The sequence below is a fragment of the Bidens hawaiensis genome, unplaced genomic scaffold (genome assembly GCF_021521415.1).
Source record: "Bidens hawaiensis isolate Kalapana, Puna unplaced genomic scaffold, B.hawaiensis_p1.1 tig00006594_1, whole genome shotgun sequence".
NCBI lineage: Eukaryota > Viridiplantae > Streptophyta > Magnoliopsida > Asterales > Asteraceae > Bidens > Bidens hawaiensis.
This window is the reverse complement of record NW_027491444.1, coordinates 170,168-192,705: the sequence shown is the minus strand read 5'-3', so window position 1 is coordinate 192,705 and position 22,538 is coordinate 170,168. Positions and strand designations below refer to the sequence as shown.

General features: G+C 36.3%; 3 protein-coding genes across 3 annotated transcripts; 2 read left to right on the top strand and 1 right to left on the bottom strand.

Moving 5' to 3' along the window:
• Positions 1-7,117, bottom strand: LOC143633004 (uncharacterized). Its single transcript, XM_077101389.1, has 5 exons — positions 7,045-7,117; positions 6,868-6,960; positions 2,150-2,596; positions 800-927; positions 1-689 (listed from the first exon to the last, which is right to left on the bottom strand). The coding sequence occupies exons 3-5, from the start codon at positions 2,256-2,258 to the stop codon at positions 246-248; spliced, it is 681 nt and encodes a 226-aa protein (XP_076957504.1). The 5' UTR covers positions 2,259-2,596; positions 6,868-6,960; positions 7,045-7,117; the 3' UTR covers positions 1-245.
• Positions 7,118-13,833: 6,716 nt separating this feature from the next.
• On the top strand, positions 13,834-14,864 carry LOC143632991 (ethylene-responsive transcription factor ERF061-like). The gene has a single exon (XM_077101381.1). The coding sequence runs from the start codon at positions 14,012-14,014 to the stop codon at positions 14,786-14,788; it is 777 nt and encodes a 258-aa protein (XP_076957496.1). The 5' UTR covers positions 13,834-14,011; the 3' UTR covers positions 14,789-14,864.
• A 3,702-nt stretch (positions 14,865-18,566) lies between these two features.
• LOC143632990 (abscisic acid receptor PYL8-like) lies at positions 18,567-21,461 on the top strand. The gene is made up of 3 exons (XM_077101380.1): positions 18,567-18,833; positions 20,767-20,982; positions 21,084-21,461. Exons 1-3 carry the CDS (start codon positions 18,711-18,713, stop codon positions 21,300-21,302), a joined length of 558 nt encoding a protein of 185 aa, XP_076957495.1. The 5' UTR covers positions 18,567-18,710; the 3' UTR covers positions 21,303-21,461.
• Positions 21,462-22,538: the final 1,077 nt, after the last annotated feature.

The following is a 22,538-nucleotide window of genomic DNA, read 5'->3' as shown; positions in this document are numbered from 1 at the left end:
TGAACCTAAATCCACATAAATAAAATATATTGTAGCAGATAACTTAATCAAATGAAGATCCACTTATAAACTACACAACAAGAAACTCTTACCTTTGACCCACGAATCCTCTCGTTTTTCATGAAAAAATTGTACACCAAACGCAGGTCATGTCAACGTGTGTTGAACAGATCAGAGATTAGTCGATTACCCTAATCCAAAAAACATAATCTCGATAATAATATTAATCTTTCCAAGCATCCTTATTAACCCGCCTTGAAGAACACACCAGCAGAAGAAATGCTTGGAGTAAGAGGCATGGAAGGAGTACTCGGTGCTTCGACGTCACCCCAGTCATCACTCCACGTGTCATCCCATCCATCTTTCTGGTCAAAGTCAACCTTGGGCCCACCTGAAACCGGGATCTCAGCATCCAGCTTTTGATATTTCGTACCACTGTTCACAAACCGTCTTTTTTGATAGGTTACACACACCACAACCGATACTATCACTAGTATCAAAGCTAAAGATAATATCCCGAGAATCGGAGTCCGTTTGAAAAGGTTAGTGTAAGTCAACTGTGACACATTGTTTGACTTTTTAATAGGGTTATGCGTAAGAAAATCCATAAAATCGAGTCTGCAACTGCCTTCGTGTGTTTTCAGAGTTATAAGTTTTTCGGTTTTTCCATCTCCTATAGAAACCATAACCTGCAAGAAATTAAAGAAAGATTCTCGGGTCAAATAGTAACTTAATACTTTTAACAACTTTTAACTCGTTCACTTATGAATTTGGATTTATAAAATTAATCTTATATTACCTTTTCATCATCGTTTTCTCGGATTTGAACTTTTGCTTTATCCAAACGAACGAAATCGGGAGCACTAATATCCACATCCAGCGGGCCCTTTCCCTTATTCTGGATTAAAAGGGAAACTAATGTAGACTCTAGAACATAACAAGATATCAGTTAGCCTATGTTTCCGTCCATGCGGAATTAAAAGCCCATAAGTATATAATAATCGGGTTCTTAAATTCTTAAAAAGTAAGTAATTTGTGTGATATAATTAATAAATATGTAGGCAATGATGCGGACAATAACGTTTGCAGAATGGCTTACATGGCAGCCCATGTGGACTGCCACACAGGTGAAAACCGAATGAGTTGTCCATATCAAGTAAAAACCGAACCAACAAAACTTTTCTTGACATTTACCAATAAATGGTATTCCTTAAATTGGTTAAAACTGAACTTCCAAACCTGTTTAGTTGAGAAGAAAATTTTCAGTTTTAATGGATACACTTCTTTTCGCTTACTTATAGATAATGACATGAATTTTATAAAAAAATACTGCAAGCAGCAAAATGACCATGCTACCTAATAATGTCCGGTTTACAACCTTCCTACCACCGCGCATGAAATACTAGCATCAATCATAAGAACAAATAACAAACTTTAAGATCAACTTTCAACCTCCTTCCCATTAAACCAAGCAGTGCCATTACAGAATTACAGGCTACGACTAAAGTAAAATACACAAACGCAACCAATAGAAACACTTCACTAACTCACTATTCTTAACATTAACGATAAGCATAAAATAGGAACACATAATTTTCAATTTTTCCTATTTTATGTTGATTGTTAACTAGTGTTAAAATGAGAGTGGGTTAGCGGTAGAATCTATTGTTTGTGTTTGTCTATTTCACTTTGGTTGTAGCCTATAAATGGCATTGTCTGATTTAATGGAAAAGAGGTTAATAATTGATCTAAAGTATATTTTATGCCACGGTTTCATGCATGCATATAATACATTAATACCCACGTTTATTTCCATGTATTCCTGATTGTCTATGTCATCACCAAGTAGCGCGGTCGTGATAGTAGTTCTTTTCAGTGTATTCGGTAGTTCTTTATGTTTATCCCCTTTTGTTTGGCTATATAACCAGTTGCAAGGTTTTTATTAAGTTATAAATGAAATGATACCGATTTGGTTCATATCACGACTACGTCAACATTTAGAAAAAAATAACAACTTCAAAACTTTTAGAAGAAAATGTTTTGCAATATTGAAGGGCAGTAAGCATTGAGAATTGAAATAACAAATCAATGAATGAACTAAGATGACGAAAAGCAAAATGATTAATAAACATGAAGGAACAACACTTACCATCTCCTGGAACACTTAGACATGCAATCATTTCATGATCACCGCCATTACCAATTGTGCATTTGAAAGATGAATCACATAGTTCACCTCTAAAACTTCCTTTCCTCATAGATGGCAAGTTTTCCTCCTTGGGCCCGTCTTTAGATCCCGACCCTTCATCTGTTTTAGTTTTCGTTTCAACCTTGTCTACCAAATCCTTATCTTTTGAACTCTTTTGCACGTTATTAGCAACTGTAACCCCTAATTGCTTACTTGGGACACTCTTAGTATTGTCCACATTAACATTTTTTACATCACTTGGAACTTTGTCATTCTTCAAAGAACCGGGATCCACTTGATTAGACTCTAAATTAGAGCCCGACTTGCTTGATTTCACATTTAACTAACTTTCGGGTCCGGTTTTGTCTTTGTTTCCGAACCTACATCATCAGGTGTGTTTTTCTTCACCTAAATCCAAACATTAAGCCGTTAAGATATCACTTCTTAAAATAACTGATACTTCTTAATCTCTAAAGTTGATAAATGTATCATACAATTCAACACACTGAAAAAATGAAACATCAATCATTACTATGACCGTAATCGAACCAAATGTCCGGCCGGAAGTTCGTTTACGTTCATTCGTTTAATAAATGAACGACACGAACAAGGAATTCAGTTCAATTAACTAAATGGACGAACACAAACAGAGGTTAGGTTAGTTCAATTGTGTTCGTGAACGTTTGATAATGTATTCGTGATGTTGTTTAATGCTTGCTTGTTTATGCTTGTTCTTTAAAGTTTTTAATGACCTTTCAAATCTTATCATATAGATGTAAGAAAGATTATTAACTATAAAACAAAAATGAATACGGGTATTATGTGATTAACTCATAAGTAAAATTAACAAATGAATGGGAATGCGAAAAAACACACCAACCCAAACTTGGTGTCCGGACAAAACCGTTGACACTTACTCATTTGTGTTTGTGAACCATTCATGAACAAGTTCATTTCCTTAATTAACCATTAACGAACATAAAGTTTCGTTTGACTAGCTGTTCGTAAACCGTTCACTTGCCCGATAAAAGTTTAACGAACGAATGTGAACAAGTAGGCCTGTAAAGAACCGAATAAACGCGAGCAAGAGCATGTTTGTGCTTGTTCATATAACTTAAACGAACATGAACAGTTAATCAAACAAATATTTGTGCTCATGTTCATTCATTTAAAAATAGAACATGCTCAATGTTGATTCGTTAAAAAAACAAACAGTTCACAAATCTAAACGAACAGATATGAAACATTACATATATGATTAACACATACGGGCTCTTCATTTCTTATTTACTTATCATATTAATTTGGTTTTAAAATCTATAATATTACATAGTTATAAACAAACATAAACGAATGGGCGAACACAAATGAACCATCATATACGAACAAACGCAAATAAATAAACATAACTTTTTTTCATGTTCATCATCATCATCGTACTCAGTAAATCCCACCAATAGCAAAGCTATGGTAGGGTCTGAGGAGGGTAAGATGTAGACAGCCTTACCTCTACCCTGTAGGAATAGAGAGGCTGCTTATGGTGAGACCCCCGGCTCGATAGTAGTTTTGCATCAAGCCTTGGACATAAGGCACATAACACTCAATCATCGGGACACCGGATGACTGGTGCATGTACCCTTGTCTTTCGGCTATCAACGCCGCCACATGATGCCTGATTATTCTTCCGCCACGTTTTAACGTTATTTTCACGAGCACTCAAGACACAAGCACTCAAGACAGCCTTAACTTTTTTTCATGTTCATTCATTTAAATAAATGATCAAACGTTCATTCGTTTATTAAAAATAAACAAGCATAAACTTAACAGTTAGCCTATGATTATAACAATAGTACAATTAATGTTCTTCGTAGGTCAAAAATACGTTTTAAATCTGAATTTAATGCGTCTGATTTCATTACACAAGCATTCAATTCGTAAAGTGGTGGATGCCCCGAGGTCTATTGAGGCTTGGGTTAAACTTTTGTTGTTGCCTCGTTGCACGTTACGTGTTGTCAAACCGGCTACTAGGCAAGAACGAAGGTCCGGTAACAGGAAATCGCTTCAATGTAGCTCCATTATGCGGGCTTTGGCTGTTTGGAAAGATGGGGCAGGTTTAAAAGAGTTGGTGCTACTGCTCCTTGAACTTCCAGTGATGTGGGATTGCCAACATAAAGAAGAGGGAGGGGGCAATATCAAGCAGTGCCTCCGGAAGGTAGCGGACGGCCATTACACAGCGGCGATCAAAGTCCTGTGTTCATCCGGGGTCGCGCCTGCCGGGGGGGATACTTTGAGAGCATTGATTGATAAACATCCTGTGGTAGACCCCCCGACCATGCCCTCCGTCGTGCCATCGGAACCAGCCTTGCAGGTGGACGGTGATTGTGTGTTGGAATGTATTAAAACCTTTCCGAAAGGTACATCTTGTGGGAGGGATGGTTTGCGGGCCCAACATATTTTAGACGCTTTCTGTGGCCAGGGGTCTCCGACCGCCTCCGGGCTCTTAAAGGCCATCACTGATGTTGTCAACTTGTGGCTTGGGGGGCTTTGTCCAAAAGTTCTAGCGGAGTTCATTGCTTCGGCACCGTTGACCCCCTGTTGAAGCCTGACAATGGAATTAGACCCATCGCAGTGGGGGCCATTTGGAGAAGATTGGTGTCGAAAGTCGCTATGCGTAAAATAGGGAAAAAGGTGGCTACTTATCTAGGGGATTTCCAATTCGGGGTTGGGATCCCTAATGGGGCAGAAGCGGTATTGCATAGTGCTAACAGATTTTTGAGCGCGTTTCATTCTGACGGGTCCCTGGCTATGCTCACTGTTGATTTTTCTAACGCCTTCAACGAGGTGGATCGGACGACCCTTCTCAGGGAAGTTAGCTGCATATGTCCATCCATCTTCCCATGGGTCCAGTTTTTATATGCCCGCCCCGCCCGTTTATATGTGGGGGATACTCATATCGGGGCTTTTACTGGGGTGCAGCAAGGGGACCCCCTTGGCCCTCTTCTTTTTGCGTTGGTCCTTCATTCGCTCATCCTTAGGGTGCAGGGGACCTGTTCCTTGCCCTTCCATGCTTGGTATTTAGACGATGGCACTATTATTGGTAAGGCTGAGGAGGTCGCTAGAGCGTTGGGCATTATTCGCTCAGAGGGGGCGTCTCTAGGGCTTAGGCTTAATATTCGAAAAACAGAGGTTTTTTGGCCGTCATGTGATGATTCGAAGAAAGTGTCGGGTTTATTCCCCGGAGAGATTAGCAGGCCTGCGATGGGAGTTAAACTCTTGGGGGGAGCGGTTAGTCGGGATGCAGGGTTTATTCGGTCTTTGGCAACTAAAAGAGCTTTGAGGGCGGTTGAACTTATGAAATGCCTGCCGAACCTGAGGGACCCCCAAAGTGAGCTCCTTTTGTTACGCTCGTGCATGGGGTTTGCTAAGTTAGTGTTTGGGCTCCGGACCTGTCAACCTGAACATGTCAAAGAGGCTGTGTCCATCTTTGATGCGGGCCTGCGGGGGGCAATTGAAGATGTTGTTGTGTGTGGAGGACCGCATTTTGGGGACCTCCAGTGGAGGTTGGCTTCCTTCCCTATGCGTTGCGGAGGCTTAGGAATTTTCTCGGCTGAGGATGTCTCCGCATATGCATTTGTGACTTCCAGGTCTCAGTCGTGGAAATTGCAGGACCACGTCCTGCGAAACACTGGTGTTACGGGGGTAGATCCTAACTACTCTTTTGCACTTGGTAATATTGGAACAACTCTCCCGAACCTTGATATAGGCGGTTTTACTGATAAGGAGACCGCCCCCAAGAAACCTCAACAAACCTTGGCGAGTGCTCTTTATGATAAACACGTACATGATTTGGATGAGAGATTCGATATGACCCCGAGACAAAAGGCAGTTTTAGCTTGTCTCAAGGGGGCTCATGCCCAGGATTTTTTGACTGTTGTGCCCATTGAAGGTCTTGGGCAACGGATGTCGTCAGTTGAATACAGAGCCATCCTTAAATACCGGCTTATGATTCCCCTTTTCCCTCCAGATGAATTATGCCCCATTTGTAAAAAAGCTTGTTTGGATAGATTCGGTGAGCATGCCCTCCACTGTAAGGAATTGTCGGGATTCAAGTATCGTCATGACTGGGTTAGAGATGTGTTATGGGATGTGCTTAGACGTGCCGGGATCTCAGCCAAGAAAGAGGCACCTGTTAACTTTTTGACTGATCCGCGTGAGGGAAGATCTACCCTGCGTCCTGCGGATGTTCTTGTGTTTGGCTGGGCAGGGGGTAAGCATGCGTGTGTTGACCTCACTGGGGTGTTCCCGTTGGTGGGGCTGAGAGACAGTGGCTTCGTACCGGGACAGGCGGTTTTGAGAGCGGAATCTAGGAAGGTTGCTAAGCATGAGACATCGTGTTTGGAGAATCAGCACGTATTCATTCCATTTGCCTTCGACACTTTTGGATCCCTAGCTCCCGAGGCGTTTCGCTTCTTGGAGCGGGTGCAGAAGGTGGTCCACCCGAGGAACCAAGGATTTATATTTAGTAGAATAGGCTTTGCGATTCAAAAGGGGATAGCGGCGCAGCTTGTTGCTCGCTTACCCATTATCCAGATGTAGTTCGGTTTGTGTTATATATAAAAGGATTCGCGGGTTAAAAAAAAAAATCGTAATTTAATAACAAATTCCGTAATAAACAAAACCTCAGGATCCGCGTTAACGGAGTCAGCTACGACTGATATTATTAAAACCAGAGCAACGAATAACGTCAAATTCAGCTTCATCTTCGCATAATCCTGTAATTAAACAATGAATTAACACGTAATTAATAAAATATTAACCGATTGGATTAGATTTTTAAATTAAATATGAATCTAAACCTTTACGATTAAAATGGTGTGTTGAGGAATTAGGGCTCCAGTGAGAACCAATTGGAGTGTGTTCAACATTGATAGTTTCAGCTAATGAGTATGTATAAGCCTCTAAAGGCTGTTGACTGTTGACTGGAAGTCAAATCAATGATATGGATAAAAATGTTATTATTGGGCCTAAATAGGACTATGGATTCTGATCTGTTTATGAAAGCATTATGGGCTTTTGAGTCCGTTTTATCCTCTCGTTAAACTAGAGGTGCACAAAAAGAGTATATACAGGAATCGGAACCGGGTTCTGAGTATGCTCAGCAAAAGTCAAAACCGGGTCGGATAGGATCCGGTCCCGACCTTCTGGGTATAGTCGGGTATTTGATCGGGTTTTCCATTTTTTTTGGGGTTGCAGGTAAGGTCGGGTCGGGTTTTGACCGAGTATTATCGGTTTCCGTTCTGGAAAGTCGGAGTCGGTTCCAGAACCGGGTATTGTTTTTAGTGAACCTCTACGTCAAACTATATAAAGGTGTACAACAAAAAATGGTTTGTGAAAAACCGGTTGGTTTGGGTTATAAATCTGTTTCGGAGGAAAAATGTTCGAACCTATCAAATCAGTTGGAACGAGATTATGAACTGGAATACAAACACTGGCGGATTGGGCCACGTCCAATCCAATTTGGCCCGTGTACAAAAAACCCGAATCCGAAACCGGTTTTTTAATACCCGAGTTTCGATGGTAAGAGGAGGAACCGGTATACAAAATGGCGGTTGGGTCATATTGGAATCGGTATGGCTCAAACCACTCTCTCTCATGTACACATTTTCTATTATATTTTAAAAATAAAATAATATGAATAATAATTTTTTTATATTTGCGTGCTAATAGCCTAATTTAGTCTAGTAAATGACTCATAATGCAAACATGCATGCATGTACCAATTAATATATGCCACGATTAAAATGTCGATCGGCAGGTGAGTAGAGTCAAGAGTGTCACAATAAGTTAAAAAGTCAACTTGCCCTAATTACAAGGTTATTGCGTGGATTTTGTACGATTTTAATCATTTTATAGTATTTTTTTTCAATGTGAACACATTGAAAAGTCAATTGGCTAAAGTGGATATTATGGATAATGTTGTTTAGGATGCAAACTAATGACTAGGCACAGATACTGAAATACATCAATTGGTGTTAACATGGGGCAAACCCATAAAAAATTGTGATTTTCTAGCTTTGTTAACATGGGGCACAAATATATGTATAATATGAAGTTTGATTGAAACGGTTTTAGTGTCTACAAACTAAGGTTTGATAGACAAAATACTCTCTCACTACTATAACAACGGGAAAACTTAAATTTCACGTTATTATACAGGCTGAATGGGTTTGAAAAGCATAGGGATGAGAGGCGGCAAGATGAGGAGACAATGGTGTGGCGCGGGATAAAGGAAAAGAGAGGAGCAACATCAGAAACTCCATCTCGAAATAGAGAAAATTAAGGAATCTGGGCTTCGGGACAAATTGTTTAATAAATTTTTTTGAAATTAATTTCTTGTTTTAAAACTAAAAAAAATCATCTTGAGTTGTGAGATGGTCAGAGGTTTTCCTTAAGGTTTCCTCCTGAAGGGTCCTAAGTTCGACTCCCGACTCATGTGGACGCTCTGAAATGTGGTCAGCACCACTATAAGGGGAATTTAAACGCGGGTAGGATGAATTGTATGCGGATGGTAAGCCTTTTAAAGTTTCCCAATAGTTGCACTTAGACGTTCACATAAATAAATAAATAAAACAAATCTTTTATTATAATTGATGAGGATATAAGTGATGGGAGATGTTTATGAACACTTTATCCCTCTTAGGTTATCAGTTCGAATCCTAAGCCTATCCAGGTTTTCGTCTCAACGTGAGTTACGTAAGAGAGTTATGCTTTTGTAATGGCACAACGATTGTCAAGTGGCAGTCGGTAGTATGGTTTCTTAGGGAACCCCCCACGACAAACTATGAAGCCAGCCGTGAACCCGGTTAAGTCAACATAGTCTGGTCATAGTGGAGCAACGAGACTCTCAAAATTGAAAAATTCGATGGCGTAGACAGAAAAAAAAAGTCGTCACTTTAAAAAAAATTGTTGGGTGAAAATTATTTTAGAAAATTGTCACTAAATCGAAGTTTTTTGTAATACATTAAATCTAAAATCTCTTTAAAATTTAACAGCCTAAATTCCTTAGTTTTAAAAATAGTATCGAGTCAGCCTGTTTGAGCTTTTTATAAAGTAAGCATCCAACAACAAAAAATTAATACCAAACAAGGATTGTAACATTAACCACCAACCAAAAGTACCACACTGCATTTATGAAGCATTTAAACAATAGAGCAACTAGCCCTGCTTGCGGTGTGCACATATAATGTATATATGTGTGAACCCTCGGGTGGGCAAAAGTGAAATTGCACTAATTTTGACGTTATTTTACTAATCTCGTGAAAATAACGTTAAAAGTGACGGACGGTTAATCAGGCATCATGTAGTGGCGTTGATAGCCGAAAGACAAGGGTACATGCACCGATCAGCCGGTGTCCCGATGATTGAGTGCTATGTGCCTTATGTCCAAGGCTTGATGCAAAACTACTATCGAGCCGGGGGTCTCACCGGAAGCAGCCTCTCTATCCTTATGGGGTAGAGGTAAGGCTGTCTACATCTTACCCTCCTCAGACCCTACTATAGCTTTGCTATTGGTGGGATATACTGAGTACGATGATGATGATGATTAAACAATAAAGCAACGAGTTGAAAATGTACACAAAGTCTTACACCTCTAGAAAATACATTGCCGACTTAGGTCCAGCCTGGTGTGGGGCTTCAACGGGGGCGCTAGAGCCCCTCCGCTCGCGCCCCCAGGCGCTAACACCACACCACCGGGGCGCTAACGGGGCGCTAACGCGAAAAACAATGCAGGCGTGAGCTGGTTAGCGGGAGAAGAGAGAGAGGAGCACACCTTTTGAGGTATTTTGGACCGTTGGGAGCCGAAAAAAACAAAAAAAAAAATATATTTTCTATATAGGTTTACGGAAAAGAGCCGTTGAGCTCATATTAAATTAAAAAAAAAATATTTTCTTAAACTATAAATATATACCTTTATAAAATATACTTCATTTCACAATTATACACCTTTCCTCCTAAAACCCTTTCAAAACTAACACAAAAAAATGTCGTTTTTGAATATATTTATAAAAAAATAAAAAAAAAAAAATTTCGCTGAAGCCCCTGCTGGAGCCCCTCCACACCAGGGGCCAGGGCTTCAACGGGGGCTCCAACAACCCCCTTATCCAGTTTCTCTCTCTGCCACACGTCATAATATTATTGGTTGGAGCCCCCACTAAAGCCCCCATTAAAGCCCCCCCCACCCCTCAGCCTAACATATGTTGATGTTGATCGTTTTACACATCTAGATCGAATGATTGAATAGATATCCGTATTTTGCTGATTGATTTGAGCTTAATCTTACCAGGTCAAACCGAACAGAGACATTAACAAGTCGTTGTAAACAAAGAACAAAATTCGCTATCAAAATTTAAGTCGTATATGTTTTGGGTTGGGCAAGGTGGGGTTTTGTCAATTTTATCTGACTTTTCATATTTAAGAAATGCTATTTATTTTTTATGGAAGATCAGGTCTTAATCATTTCATTTTCGTAATAGGGTTACGGTTGCACGAAATAAAACTTTTCATCAAGGTTGAATACAAAAATCAAATTATTTATGTTACATGTATAAGAATCCGCACTATATAGTTTATGTTTTGTAAATCATATGTTATACACATCAGACTTCTTATTTACTATTTGGTCGAATCTAAATATTTTTATTTCTGCATTTAAATTTACTCAATCCCAACACTATATGTTATGTTTTGTATTTATACGCCCACTCCCCTCACCGAGTCACCATTAAGACCATTATTAAGGTGCTTTTCAACCCATGTGTAGGTCATAGAATATATGCGACTAACGTGGATGAGAGAAAATAAACATTATCCAAGGGCCCAAAAATGATTTTGAGGAATGGGCCATTCTTACTGTGAAAGTGACAAAATTAGAACAATGATTACGTGAAACCGCTTTTTGACATATCATCGTTAACGCTGTTATAAGCTACTAGGTAATGTTGTGTGGCAAGTTGATGTTTATAATTTTTAAGGCCTTTTGACATTTCATCGTTAGCGCTATTATAAACTACTAGGTAATGTTGCGTGACGGGTTGATGTTTATAATTTTTAAGATTTATAATGAGACGTTTAGATTTTTGTTAAATATTCATTTAATCAACTTATAATTTGGAACATGAAAGAAGTATGGCAAGGAATAAAGTCGATGGTTTGAATTTAGGGTTTCACATAGAAGAGGACCACGTCTTTCATATTATCCCCACTCTACTTTTTGAATTCAATGCAACTTATCCTTATCTTTTTACAACCGGTAACATACAAATCTAACTCTAAATTTACATCAATATACGTTACGAGACTCAAACGCTCAACGTCATAAAAGTGACACCACTATATTGTATGATACAACTAGACTAATCCTAGTTATATGACACTTGTACAAAATGTTAATGTTGGAAAATATGTATTGCATATATAATAAACAAAACAAGTTATTCGTTTTATTAACTAGTTTTAAGTCGACTCATTATAATTAGTCACGGACCCTGAAATTTTTTTCAAAGAGGTAGGGGTAAGGCATTTCTAAGGCTGATTTTCTATCTCCAACGCGCTTCAAACCCAAGGTCCGGATTATCAAGGAAAGAGAACAAATCAAGTTAGCACATTTACAAACCGACTGAAAACCGAACAATCATTTTTCGAGCAAGCATCAAACGACAAGCAGTTTAGACAACCATACGCACACAACCGCATGAATAGAATTTTTTAATATGCATGTATTTAAATCATCAGTGGTATGATTTTCAAACTTGTCAATTTATTTTGTCTCCTCATTTATGTGAAAGTTGAAGTATGATTCATTACCCTTAACCATGAACTGATGAACACGGGTGAAGGTTTAAGGTTTGGTTTGCCTTTTGAATTTAGATCCAATAACATGTGTTATGTCTAGATAGTTACAATGTATTTAACCTTTGTCTTGTTAGTCTATCACTAGCCTATCACTAGTCTTGTTCACCACATAACAAGTTTAAATAGAGAAAAATGATATAATAGATGCTATTAAAGGACAAATCAAAAGTCTCATTCTAGAGGTGTGTATGGATCGGTTAAATTTGGGTTTGGGCTAAAACCGACCAAAAATTGAAATGTCGGTTTTTGAGTTTTCAAAAATTGTTCGATTTCAGTTTTGGTTCGGTTTCGGTTTTTTCGGTTTTGCAGTTTGTTTTGAAAATTTTGGGTGGGGAAAAAAGTTGGTTAAAAATAATGAATTTTGGCCTAATTTTTTTTGTTAGTTAATTATTAATTAATTATTATACATTTGTATTAAAATATTTATGTTAAACTATATATTAAACTATAATAAATTACTTAAATTTTAAAATAAGAAATAAATATTTATTAGGTCGGTTAGGTTTTTACGGTTATAGTTACATGCAAAACCAAAACCAAACGAAAATTCAGATTTTACAAAAATTCAAATACAAATCGTCAGTTTTTTTTATGTTTAGTTATTTTGTTTTGGTTTTTTCAATGTTTTCAATTTCGGGTCCATTTTATTGGTTTCATGCACACCCGTATCTCAATCTATAAACGCGTGTAACGTCAGTGACAAACGATACGATGTTAAAGCAAACACCAAGCATTAAACACTTGTAGCTTGATCCAAAACTAGATTTCACTCTTTACATTTAATATGTCAGCTTTAGATTGATGAAAAAGGAGTGGAAGCAAATTTCTCCTGATGATACCCATACCACCACCCTATGATAAAAGTATAATGGAGACCACAATTACAAGTGGCATTATTATGGTTGATATTTCAAACACAAGTTAAATGTTAAGAAGAAAGCTTCTTACCATTTTTCTTCCATAAACAGGCAAAAGGTTCACTTTTTTTCACAGCTTAAAAGGTGGCCAATTGAGGCTTAAATGTGAACCCAAAGATCCCTTCATTTGACATTGAGACGATTTTTAACAAAGATTTGTATGGTTGTTGTACCCGTGACTTGAATAAAAAGGTTTATTGAATGAGAGGTTTCATGCAAGTGTGGTACAAATTTTAATTACTTGGACAATGGACACCATCATGTTAAAAATCCATTAAAAACGGGTTTTTAGCACTACGAGACCCTTAATTATTAAATTTTGTTAAAAGAATCGGATTTTATCAAAAGAAATGAAATTTGATAATGAAAGGAGCAAGATTGAATTAAATTTGCTACAAAAGTCCATAAAAAAAATAAAATTTATGATAATTTGGTTGACAAAATAATCATAAATAACCGAAATCTTATTACAGGTTTCACAAACTATTGGTCATAGTTGTTATCGCCACCATAGTTACCACCGTTGTTGCCAACTTGCCATCACATTGTGAGGGAGGCATTGATTCAAATTCCTTTGACTGAGTTATTTCACCATTTGAGTTGATATATTTAACTCCAATTCAACTCATATAGCAAAAAAAAAAAAAACTATATTTTGTATTTGGTTGCTATATGAGTTGAATTAGAATTCAGATTCCAATTCCATTAATTATGTAAACAAACAGGATTAAGATTCATGTGACTTAAAACCTAACTTAACTCTTATGTTTTTATTGTCAACTTAGGATACACATGTATCAAGGGCAAAACAGTCCTTTTACATAAACTTATTAAATCCTCCACCTATAAGTACACAACATAACAAACCAAATAACCAAAACAAAAACACCTAAAAATTTTCTTTTGATTCCCATTTCACATAACAACACAATAGTCTTCTAATCTCTAATCATTCTACACATAACACATTAACACATCCAACAAACTCACCATCATGCAACCAAAACACCCATACAACAACATTGGAACATCTCTATCCAACCTTATAATAAGTAATGGCAGCAACACCTTAGATTCAATCTTCACTCATTGCTCATCATCATCAACATCATTAACTACAACCTCCAACTCGGTTCGTCAACCACTCGGCTCGTCGGTTTACCTAAAACAAAAAGACTTGCTACAAAAGTTCTCTAAACAAAATTCGGGGAAATTCGATTATTATTATTATTTGGATCCATACAAGAAGCATTATAGGGGAGTTAGGCAAAGGCATTGGGGGAAATGGGTGGCTGAGATTCGATTACCACAAAACAGAGCTCGGGTTTGGTTGGGGACGTATGAGACGGCTGAGGCCGCGGCTTATGCATATGATCGGGCAGCATATAAGCTACGAGGTGAATATGCAAAGTTGAACTTTGCGAATATGCAAGATTCGCAATTATGGTTGTTTGGAGATATAGGGAGGTTGAACGCGGTTAAGAGTGCGGTTGATGCTAAGATTCAAGCTATATATGAGAAGGTTAGAAGAGGGAAAGATAATAGGAAGAAGAATAAGAAGGGAATGAGTGAAAATGTTACAAAAACCGAAAGTTGTGCTTTGGTTGCTAGTGTGTCGAGTGTGTCCGAAGATGGGTTTTGGGTCAAAGAGGGTTCGGTTTTAGGTGAGTTAAAGGCGGTGGCGACGGGTGAGTCGAAGGTTGAAGGATGTCCTCTTGCTCGTTTGCCTTCATATGATCCAGAGTTGATTTGGGAAGTTTTATCTAGTTAAGGTTTTTGCTTTTTAGTTAACTTATGTGTAGCAAGCTTAGGCACAAGTCAACCAAGTTAAGATTTAGAGTATGCACTAATTTGGATAACTTGTAAGTTATGAGTTTTGTTTATGGTAATCATATGAAAGTTGAGTTTTGAATAACTTATAATATTCGAAATTGGTTGAGAGCGGTTTTTCCCTCAAATAAAGTTCTAAAACGTATTACCGTTGGATTCGTCTAGATGACCAAAAAAGAAAAAGGACGTGGTCTAGGCGATTGTGTTTACTTCTTTGTGTCATTTGGAGGACTCGGAACGAGACTAGTTTTCGATCATGGAGAACATGCCATTCGCCAGAGGGGTTATGAAATTGCGGAGGCTGTGTATTGGATTTCGATCCAAGAAGAGTTCCAAGACACTATCTTTGATTCGATATTTTTTTTATGGTTTGCGTCTCATAATAGTAAATTTAAGCTAAATTAGGTAGAGCGACTTAGAAACTCATTACTTAATGTATAATTTGTTTTTTTCCTCCATATTATGATCTTCTAACTAAGGACGAGCTTTTAAAAAAACATATTGGAGTAACATTAATTTAAACACGGATCAAATGCAAAAGGAGTTAAACGTGTGTTTTAGCAATTAGCCCTAGCTCGAACCCTTTTAGTGACGGGTCGGGTTGGGTCAGGTCATGTCGTTGTTGTTGTTAGCATATACACATAGCATGTAAAAATAACATATTAGCATACATTAGAGTATTGGTGTGGTGTTGGGAAATTCTAAGCCATATGTCTTGAGTTATCCTATATACTCTTGAATATGCGGAATATAACACATGATATGACATTGTGGTCCTAATGTTTTATAGGACTACAGAAGCCCATTTGTGTTTACAAGTTCCTGTCATATGTAAATGGCAATGTTTATTGTTGGGAAGATTATCCTTAGAAATAATAAAATTGTTTTTTTTATTTGAGGTTTTGTTATTAACAAAGTAGCGGATAACTAAATTTCCAATAATATCCTTTCTAAGGATGTTATATCGGACAATTGCATAAATATCATGAACCCGAAGAGTTTGAAAGTATATTTATGTCACGGATAAAGTACTATATATTGTAGAAGTCAATCTCGAGATATTTTGTGAAACATTGGATAACTGGAAGGTTGGCAGCTATAATGTTGACGTACTGTTAAACGGCTAGATGAAGGAGATTGATGTGTGACAATGGCATGACCGATCAAAGCTCAATATCTATACACGTCAATGCAACACTCGGTCTCACTACTTGATCAAACAATGTTCATCTAGCAAAAAGCTATAGAATTATTGGTTATTAATACTCTCAACTTTCACTTATTGGACGATAACACTCTCAACCAATGATTTGTATCCCACCACTCCCAACTTGTAACTTGTTTTCTTCTATCACTCCCGAACTTAACAGACTCTAACTCCGTTGTTTTGTTTTGTTTTGTTTTGTTTTTTGCTAACTTTGCATATTTTTGCTAATGTGGCATGCTATGTGGAATCTTCCTAGTTATTAACTAAATATGTTCGATGCAAACAAACTATTTAGGACAATAAAACACCTTTAATAGGGACGTTTGCTTCCATCGTGAGGATGTGATACCAACGTGAAGGGGAGAGGCAGAGACGGTATCTATACTTTTGGGGTTGTTAGATAATACTGTGTTGAGTTGTTAAGAGACTTGACTGATTATAATATAGTCACTGAATTGGTCAATATATTTCATTTCTAAATTTATCTATTAAAAGGCTTTATAAATCATTAAGAGATGTATTTTTAGTAAACAAAATACGCTCTACCTATCTGATTAATTTAAAAGTAACCTCTTAATATAGTTTTTAAAAGACATACTAATTTCTAGAGTAAATGACTAGGAAAGTATTTATAAGAAAAAAGAGTAATTACAAAAAAAAACAAGTAAATAAAAATACCAAAGGATATAACATCTTTTGTAGGTGGAATAGGAAAATTAATAATATTTTATTTGTGATAAAAATCTACCAGGGTAAAGGACAAAAATGATACGAGCATAGTAGGAAATCGACAAAATATAAAAAAGGTTTAGAAACTCATGATGTGGTCACTAAACTAAAAAAATAATAATAAAGTAAACAAAAGTTGAAGAAAAGAAAAGTTAAAGCTTGAAGTGGAAACTGGAAAGAGAGATTGAGGGGCCAAATGCAACGTACTTGCCACAAAAATCCAAGCCTGCTTTTAACTTCTCATTTTAGCCAATCGAATCACTTTGTGCCTACACTCTCTTTATGTATACACCATTTCACCCCTTCATTCATCATATGTTGTCTATTTCTTTCTCATTTAATACAAAAATGATTCATCGAATCCTTCGCACCACATGGACTCAATCAGATCATTTTACGTTTGAGAGAGTCAATGCGTGCCCGCCTGCAAAACACATGGACTCAAACATGAATTTTCCATAATAAAACAAATAAAGAAGTTTGTGTTAATATTAGGTTTTAATGGATTATATGTGTATTTGGTCATTTGGTTATGCATTTTGTGGATGTATAAGTCTTAGAGAACTACATTCGCTTTTAAAAAAACTTGGTTTTATACGTGTGGGTTTAAAACTGCTATTATAAACGTTAAAAGGTTCCGAATGAGAACTTCTTGAAGTAGCTTTTAGAAAAAGAGTTTGATAAATCTGAATTATCCAAATATCTTTTGATTAATAGTGTGTACTTTGTCGCTTTATTTGTGTGTACTTGTAAGTACGTTGATATTTTCTTCTTTCCTATACAACTATATTGAAAAAATGAAAACATTAATAAAATGAAAGCAACCACTTCCAAACTCTAAAATCTAAATGATGCTTTATTTTTCAATTGAGTTTTACCAAACATATCATGTAAGTCACAAGTGTGTGGATAATGTATAAAGTACGTTTTTTAAAATCAAAATATATGTATTACCTATAGACTTAAAAAACTTCATGATCTCAACCAACAATTACCTAATATCATAAAACATTAATGAGTTACCTTAAAGATACTTAGAAAACTAATAGAATTATTCAGAACAACTGACAAAATAACTGTTATTCTAAACCATGCATCTAAAATATAATAAAAAGGACCGATAATCATTAAAAATAAAGACTGTGTTAGGAGGACTGGTCATACGTAGTCACACCGATGAATGAAGCTCTATTGAATCCATTAACAAGTAACTGCATTCACAAAACTCATAAACTAGCTGTTACAAATCTTTTCATGCCAACTTTCAATCATTTGGAAACAATGTAAGCCATCAACCTCTAGTCCGGTGATCAATGAGTTTTCCCTTAAATGTATTCTTCTAAGGAGGTCCCGAGTTCGAAAATCTAGACTCAACAACTGATATTCCGTCTCATAACTTGAACTCAAATATTGCTAATCGGTAACCCAAATAGCTTACCTCAGAGTCAAAACACAGTTCATAAAATGGTTGTTACAAATTTTTTCACGCCAACTTTCAATTATTTAAAATAAAGCAAGCCATATATGCCTCTAGGCTGATGGTCAGTGAATTTTCCCTTGAGTGTTCGATTCCTCCCGGCGGGGTTCGAATCTACGAAACGTCAAACTAATATCCGACGATTGGATTTCCGTCTCAGGACTCTAGCTCAACAACGCGAAGTCAAAACACAGTTAAAAAATGTACATTCTCAAATAGTTAAGGGGCCAGGCTGATACTCTTTAACTATTTTAATACCAGTGTGGATGAGATGGAACCAAACATCAGTTAACCCCTTTAGTCCTTAACCAAACAACCCCAAATCTCATGCTGTTATTATTCCCTCTCGAAAACCTAACAGAATCAACAAACTCCGTCACGTTATAACTAACAATCAAATTCCGTTAACGGATTATTCAACGGCCGTTAAGGCGTTACTGCTAACCACCGATGGCCGTTACCGGAACCGATAAGCCGGAGCACAGTTACATTAGAAGGCACCATAAGCATGAGTTACGTGACAATCAGTGCAGTTCATCGCTTGTTAATCACATTAAAGCACCGGTTCATCTCGTAAGATCTCAAATATGTGTAAATATTTGATTAATTAGTTTAATTATTAGTTTATTACTTCATTTTGTTAGGTGTTGCTTAGCGGATGTGAGATTTAGTGTTCCGTACGTTTTAGTGACGTGAATGAGTGATATGAGTGTTTTGATTGCTGATCGGTTAGTTTATGTTATTAATATTATTATTAATTTTATTGAAGAACTAAGTGATCAATTGTTTATGTAATTTGTTAGTTGTGTGTGAATCGAGTAATATGAATGCGTGATTTCGATTGATTTGAGTATTCCGATAGCCGATCGGTTATGTTAAGTTAGGAATATTGTTACCGATTGAGTGGAATGACTGACTGTTAGGTGATTTGTTAGTTGAGTGTGAATTGAGTAATATGAATGCATGATTTCGATCAATTGAGTATTTCAATAGCGATCGGTTACGTCTTGTTCATAATATTGTTAGGGATTATGTAGAATAATTAATTGTTAAGTAATTAGTTAGTTGTGTGTGAATTGAGTGACGTGAATGCGTGATTTCGATAGGCTATCATTGTTTGTGATATTGTTACGGATTGAGTAACTGAATTGTTAAGTAATTTGTTAGTTGTGTGTGAATTGAGTAATATGAATGTGTGATTTCGATCGATTGAGTGTTTCGATAGGCGATCGGTTACGTTCTGTTTGTAATATTGTTAAGGATTGAGTAGAATGACTAACTGTTAAGTAATTTGTTAGTTGTGTGTGAATTCAGTGACATGAATGTGTGATTTCGATAGGCGATCGGTTACGTTCTGTTTGTAATATTGTTAAGGTTTGAGTAGAATGACTGATTCTTAAGTAATTTGTTAGTTGTGTGTGAATTGAGTGACATGAATGTGTGATTTCGATAGGCAATCGTTTACGTTCTGTTATTGTTGGTACGGATTAAGTAGAACAACTGATTGTTAAGTAGTTTGTTAGTTGTGTGTGAATTGAGTAACATGAATGCGTGATTTCGACCAATAGAGTATTCTGATCAGGTGATCGGTTACGTTCTGTTCTGTTCTGTTCTGTTCTGTTTGGTTCGTAATAGGTAATACGGATTTCGTAGAATAACTGTTTGTCAAGTAATTTATTAGCTGTGTGTAGACTCAGTGGTTATGCTGTTAACTATATGAAATTTATTCATTCTGGTAGAATCATTAGAAACCGAAACAAAATGCAGATCTAATTTGGTTGAAGAATGCTTCTATTTCAGTACATCTATTTGATTTGATGTGCAGTTGCTATAATCATATTGTCGGTTAATTTTATTGCTGTTAAACTTTGTTAATTTTGAAGCAAATCTAATTAAGTTACAGAACACTTCTGTTTTAATACACCTATTTGATTTGATGCGTAGTTTTCCTTATATAATCATATATTAGTTGATATTAGTGCAGTTAATATGTTAATTTTAAAGCAAATAATTCGGTTACAAAAAGCTTCTAGCCTTCTATTTCAGTACATCTATTTGGTTCGATGCGTAGTTTTCCTTATATTATCTGTTGATTTTAGTGCAACTAACATGTTAGTTTTGAAGTAAATCTAATTAGGTTACAGAAAGCTTCTATTTCAGTAGAACTATTTGATTTGATGCATAGTTTTCGTTATATGATCATATTTTCTGTTGATTTTTGTGCAGTTAGTATGTTAATATTGAAGTAAATCTAATTAGGTTGCAGAAATCTATGGAACAAAATTGGCGTAGATAATAATGAATACTAGTATTGGCTGGAATATGCAAAACTTTAGTGGTGTTTGTAAATCATGAATAAAGATGACAGTCTGATACAATCATACAAAGCAAAACTTAAAGAAAACTTCATATCTGATGATTATAGATCCAGAAATACTCATTATTATTATTATTATTATTATTATTATTATTATTATTATTCTGAATACTTTACTTGCTTGTTAAGGTATGGTCTTTAGTGAGGAGGTTTGATCAACCACAAAAGTACAAACCCTTTGTCAGTGGATGCAATGTGCAAGGTGACCCTGAAATTGGGAGTGTTAGAGAAGTATGTGTTCGATCCGGGCTTCCTGCTACCACAAGCATGGAGCGGTTAGAGCTTCTCGATGAAGAAGAACATATCTTGGGCATAAAAATAGTCGGTGGTGACCACAGACTTCAGGTATATCTCTTAAAGCTTTTCGATGAAGAAGAACATATCTTGTTTCATGAGCATATGTTGATATCAAGTTTATGGCATTTGTTTGATTTTAATATGAACAGAATTACTCGTCGATTATTACACTACATCCAGAGGTGTTAGACGGGAGGCCCGGGACTTTGGTGATTGAATCATATGTGGTGGATGTGCCGGATGGTAACACGAAAGATGAGACATGCTACTTTGTTGAGGCGCTCATTAAGTGCAATCTTAAGTCGTTGGCTGATGTGTCCGAGCGTTTATCAGTGCAAGACCGAATGGAGTCCATAAACGGAGTGTGATTTTAGTGGAAAGTAAGATTAGTAAGTAGAGTGGATATAAGATTTCAACTTTGTGCATATTAGAGACTTTTCTTCTTAAATGGACCGACAAGTACTATATGTAATTGTGTATGATACTATGATTGTGTTTCGTATATCTCATTCCTCGTTTCTCGACAATATGTTTGAATCCCTCACTCCCTCAGTCAATGTCTTCATCCATATTTCCTTACCACCGATAAGACCAGGACCGTTGGTTTGTAGAACCGGCACAAAATATAAAATAATCTGTTTTTAACTATAGATTACGTGTATAGAAAGTGTGGGAAGTTGGAAGTCACCAAATTTCGACATGTGTATTTAAGGCGCGAAGCATAATCGCTTCGTCCATATATAATTACGTTCTAGGCTATATAATCGTGTACTATATGTTTCGTTATTACGTAACACGCATGACGGTACAAAGTTATAATCATGTTCCATGTTATATAAATACGTACCATAGTTGGTTCAAAATCACATACAAGATTACATAATTAAGTGTCATCTTAAAAAAGTAAAAACAAAAACTTTTGCAACACAATACTCAAACTAAATATAATAAAATTCTCTATTTTATGCTATAAAACTTTAAGAAAATATATTTAAAATATAAATCTTAACCTGAAACAATTATTGGGCCTTATTAAAAAGGTTTGCAGATTAGCATATTGCTATTTCCAAGTTTCTAGTGGCCCATTGACCCATTCTGTTTTCAACTTTTTGTAACCTTACGATTTAAATGTTTGCTAAAAGTTCAATTCTATTTTAGATCATACTTTTCTTAAGGCATATAAAAAATATAGATATATTCTTTTAAATGAGATCTTTCGAAAACGTTATTAGTTCTCAACTTCTCATACAACATACCGGTGAATGCTTAGCTATTATCGTCCCAAACTATTTGTTGAAATTAGAATACTTGGGATATAATATGTTTTGTTGAAAAATTAAGGAATTAATTAGAATGAATTTGAGTTTAAGAATTCAAACCAATGAATTAAAATTTGAGTCTCATCCTTTCACCATCACCACACATACCGCAATCATAACGTGTGTATTGTTTGAACAACATTCGTCTTGTCATAACATTCTTAGTTAACTTACGAGAAACGACGTTTTTTGCATTAAATTGAACCGACACATATACCCTTTTGATGGAATACAATTACGTTGACATGTTGGTGGTGTTCATAGATTCTCATTTGTTGGGAAGCT

Bases quoted from the DNA above. Each gene is read 5' to 3' on its own strand.
- LOC143633004 (XM_077101389.1), bottom strand. From the start codon at position 2,258: ATGAGGAAAGGAAGTTTTAGAGGTGAACTATGTGATTCATCTTTCAAA. The intron at 928-2,149 runs GTAAGTGTTGTT...GTTATGTTCTAG, and splicing joins TCTAAGTGTTCCAGGAGATG to AGTCTACATTAGTTTCCCTT. The intron at 690-799 runs GTAATATAAGAT...AATTTCTTGCAG, and splicing joins GAGAAAACGATGATGAAAAG to GTTATGGTTTCTATAGGAGA.
- LOC143632991 (XM_077101381.1), top strand. From the start codon at position 14,012: ATGCAACCAAAACACCCATACAACAACATTGGAACATCTCTATCCAAC.
- LOC143632990 (XM_077101380.1), top strand. From the start codon at position 18,711: ATGGCCGTTACCGGAACCGATAAGCCGGAGCACAGTTACATTAGAAGG. The intron at 18,834-20,766 runs GTAAGATCTCAA...TTGCTTGTTAAG, and splicing joins TTAAAGCACCGGTTCATCTC to GTATGGTCTTTAGTGAGGAG. The intron at 20,983-21,083 runs GTATATCTCTTA...TAATATGAACAG, and splicing joins GTGGTGACCACAGACTTCAG to AATTACTCGTCGATTATTAC.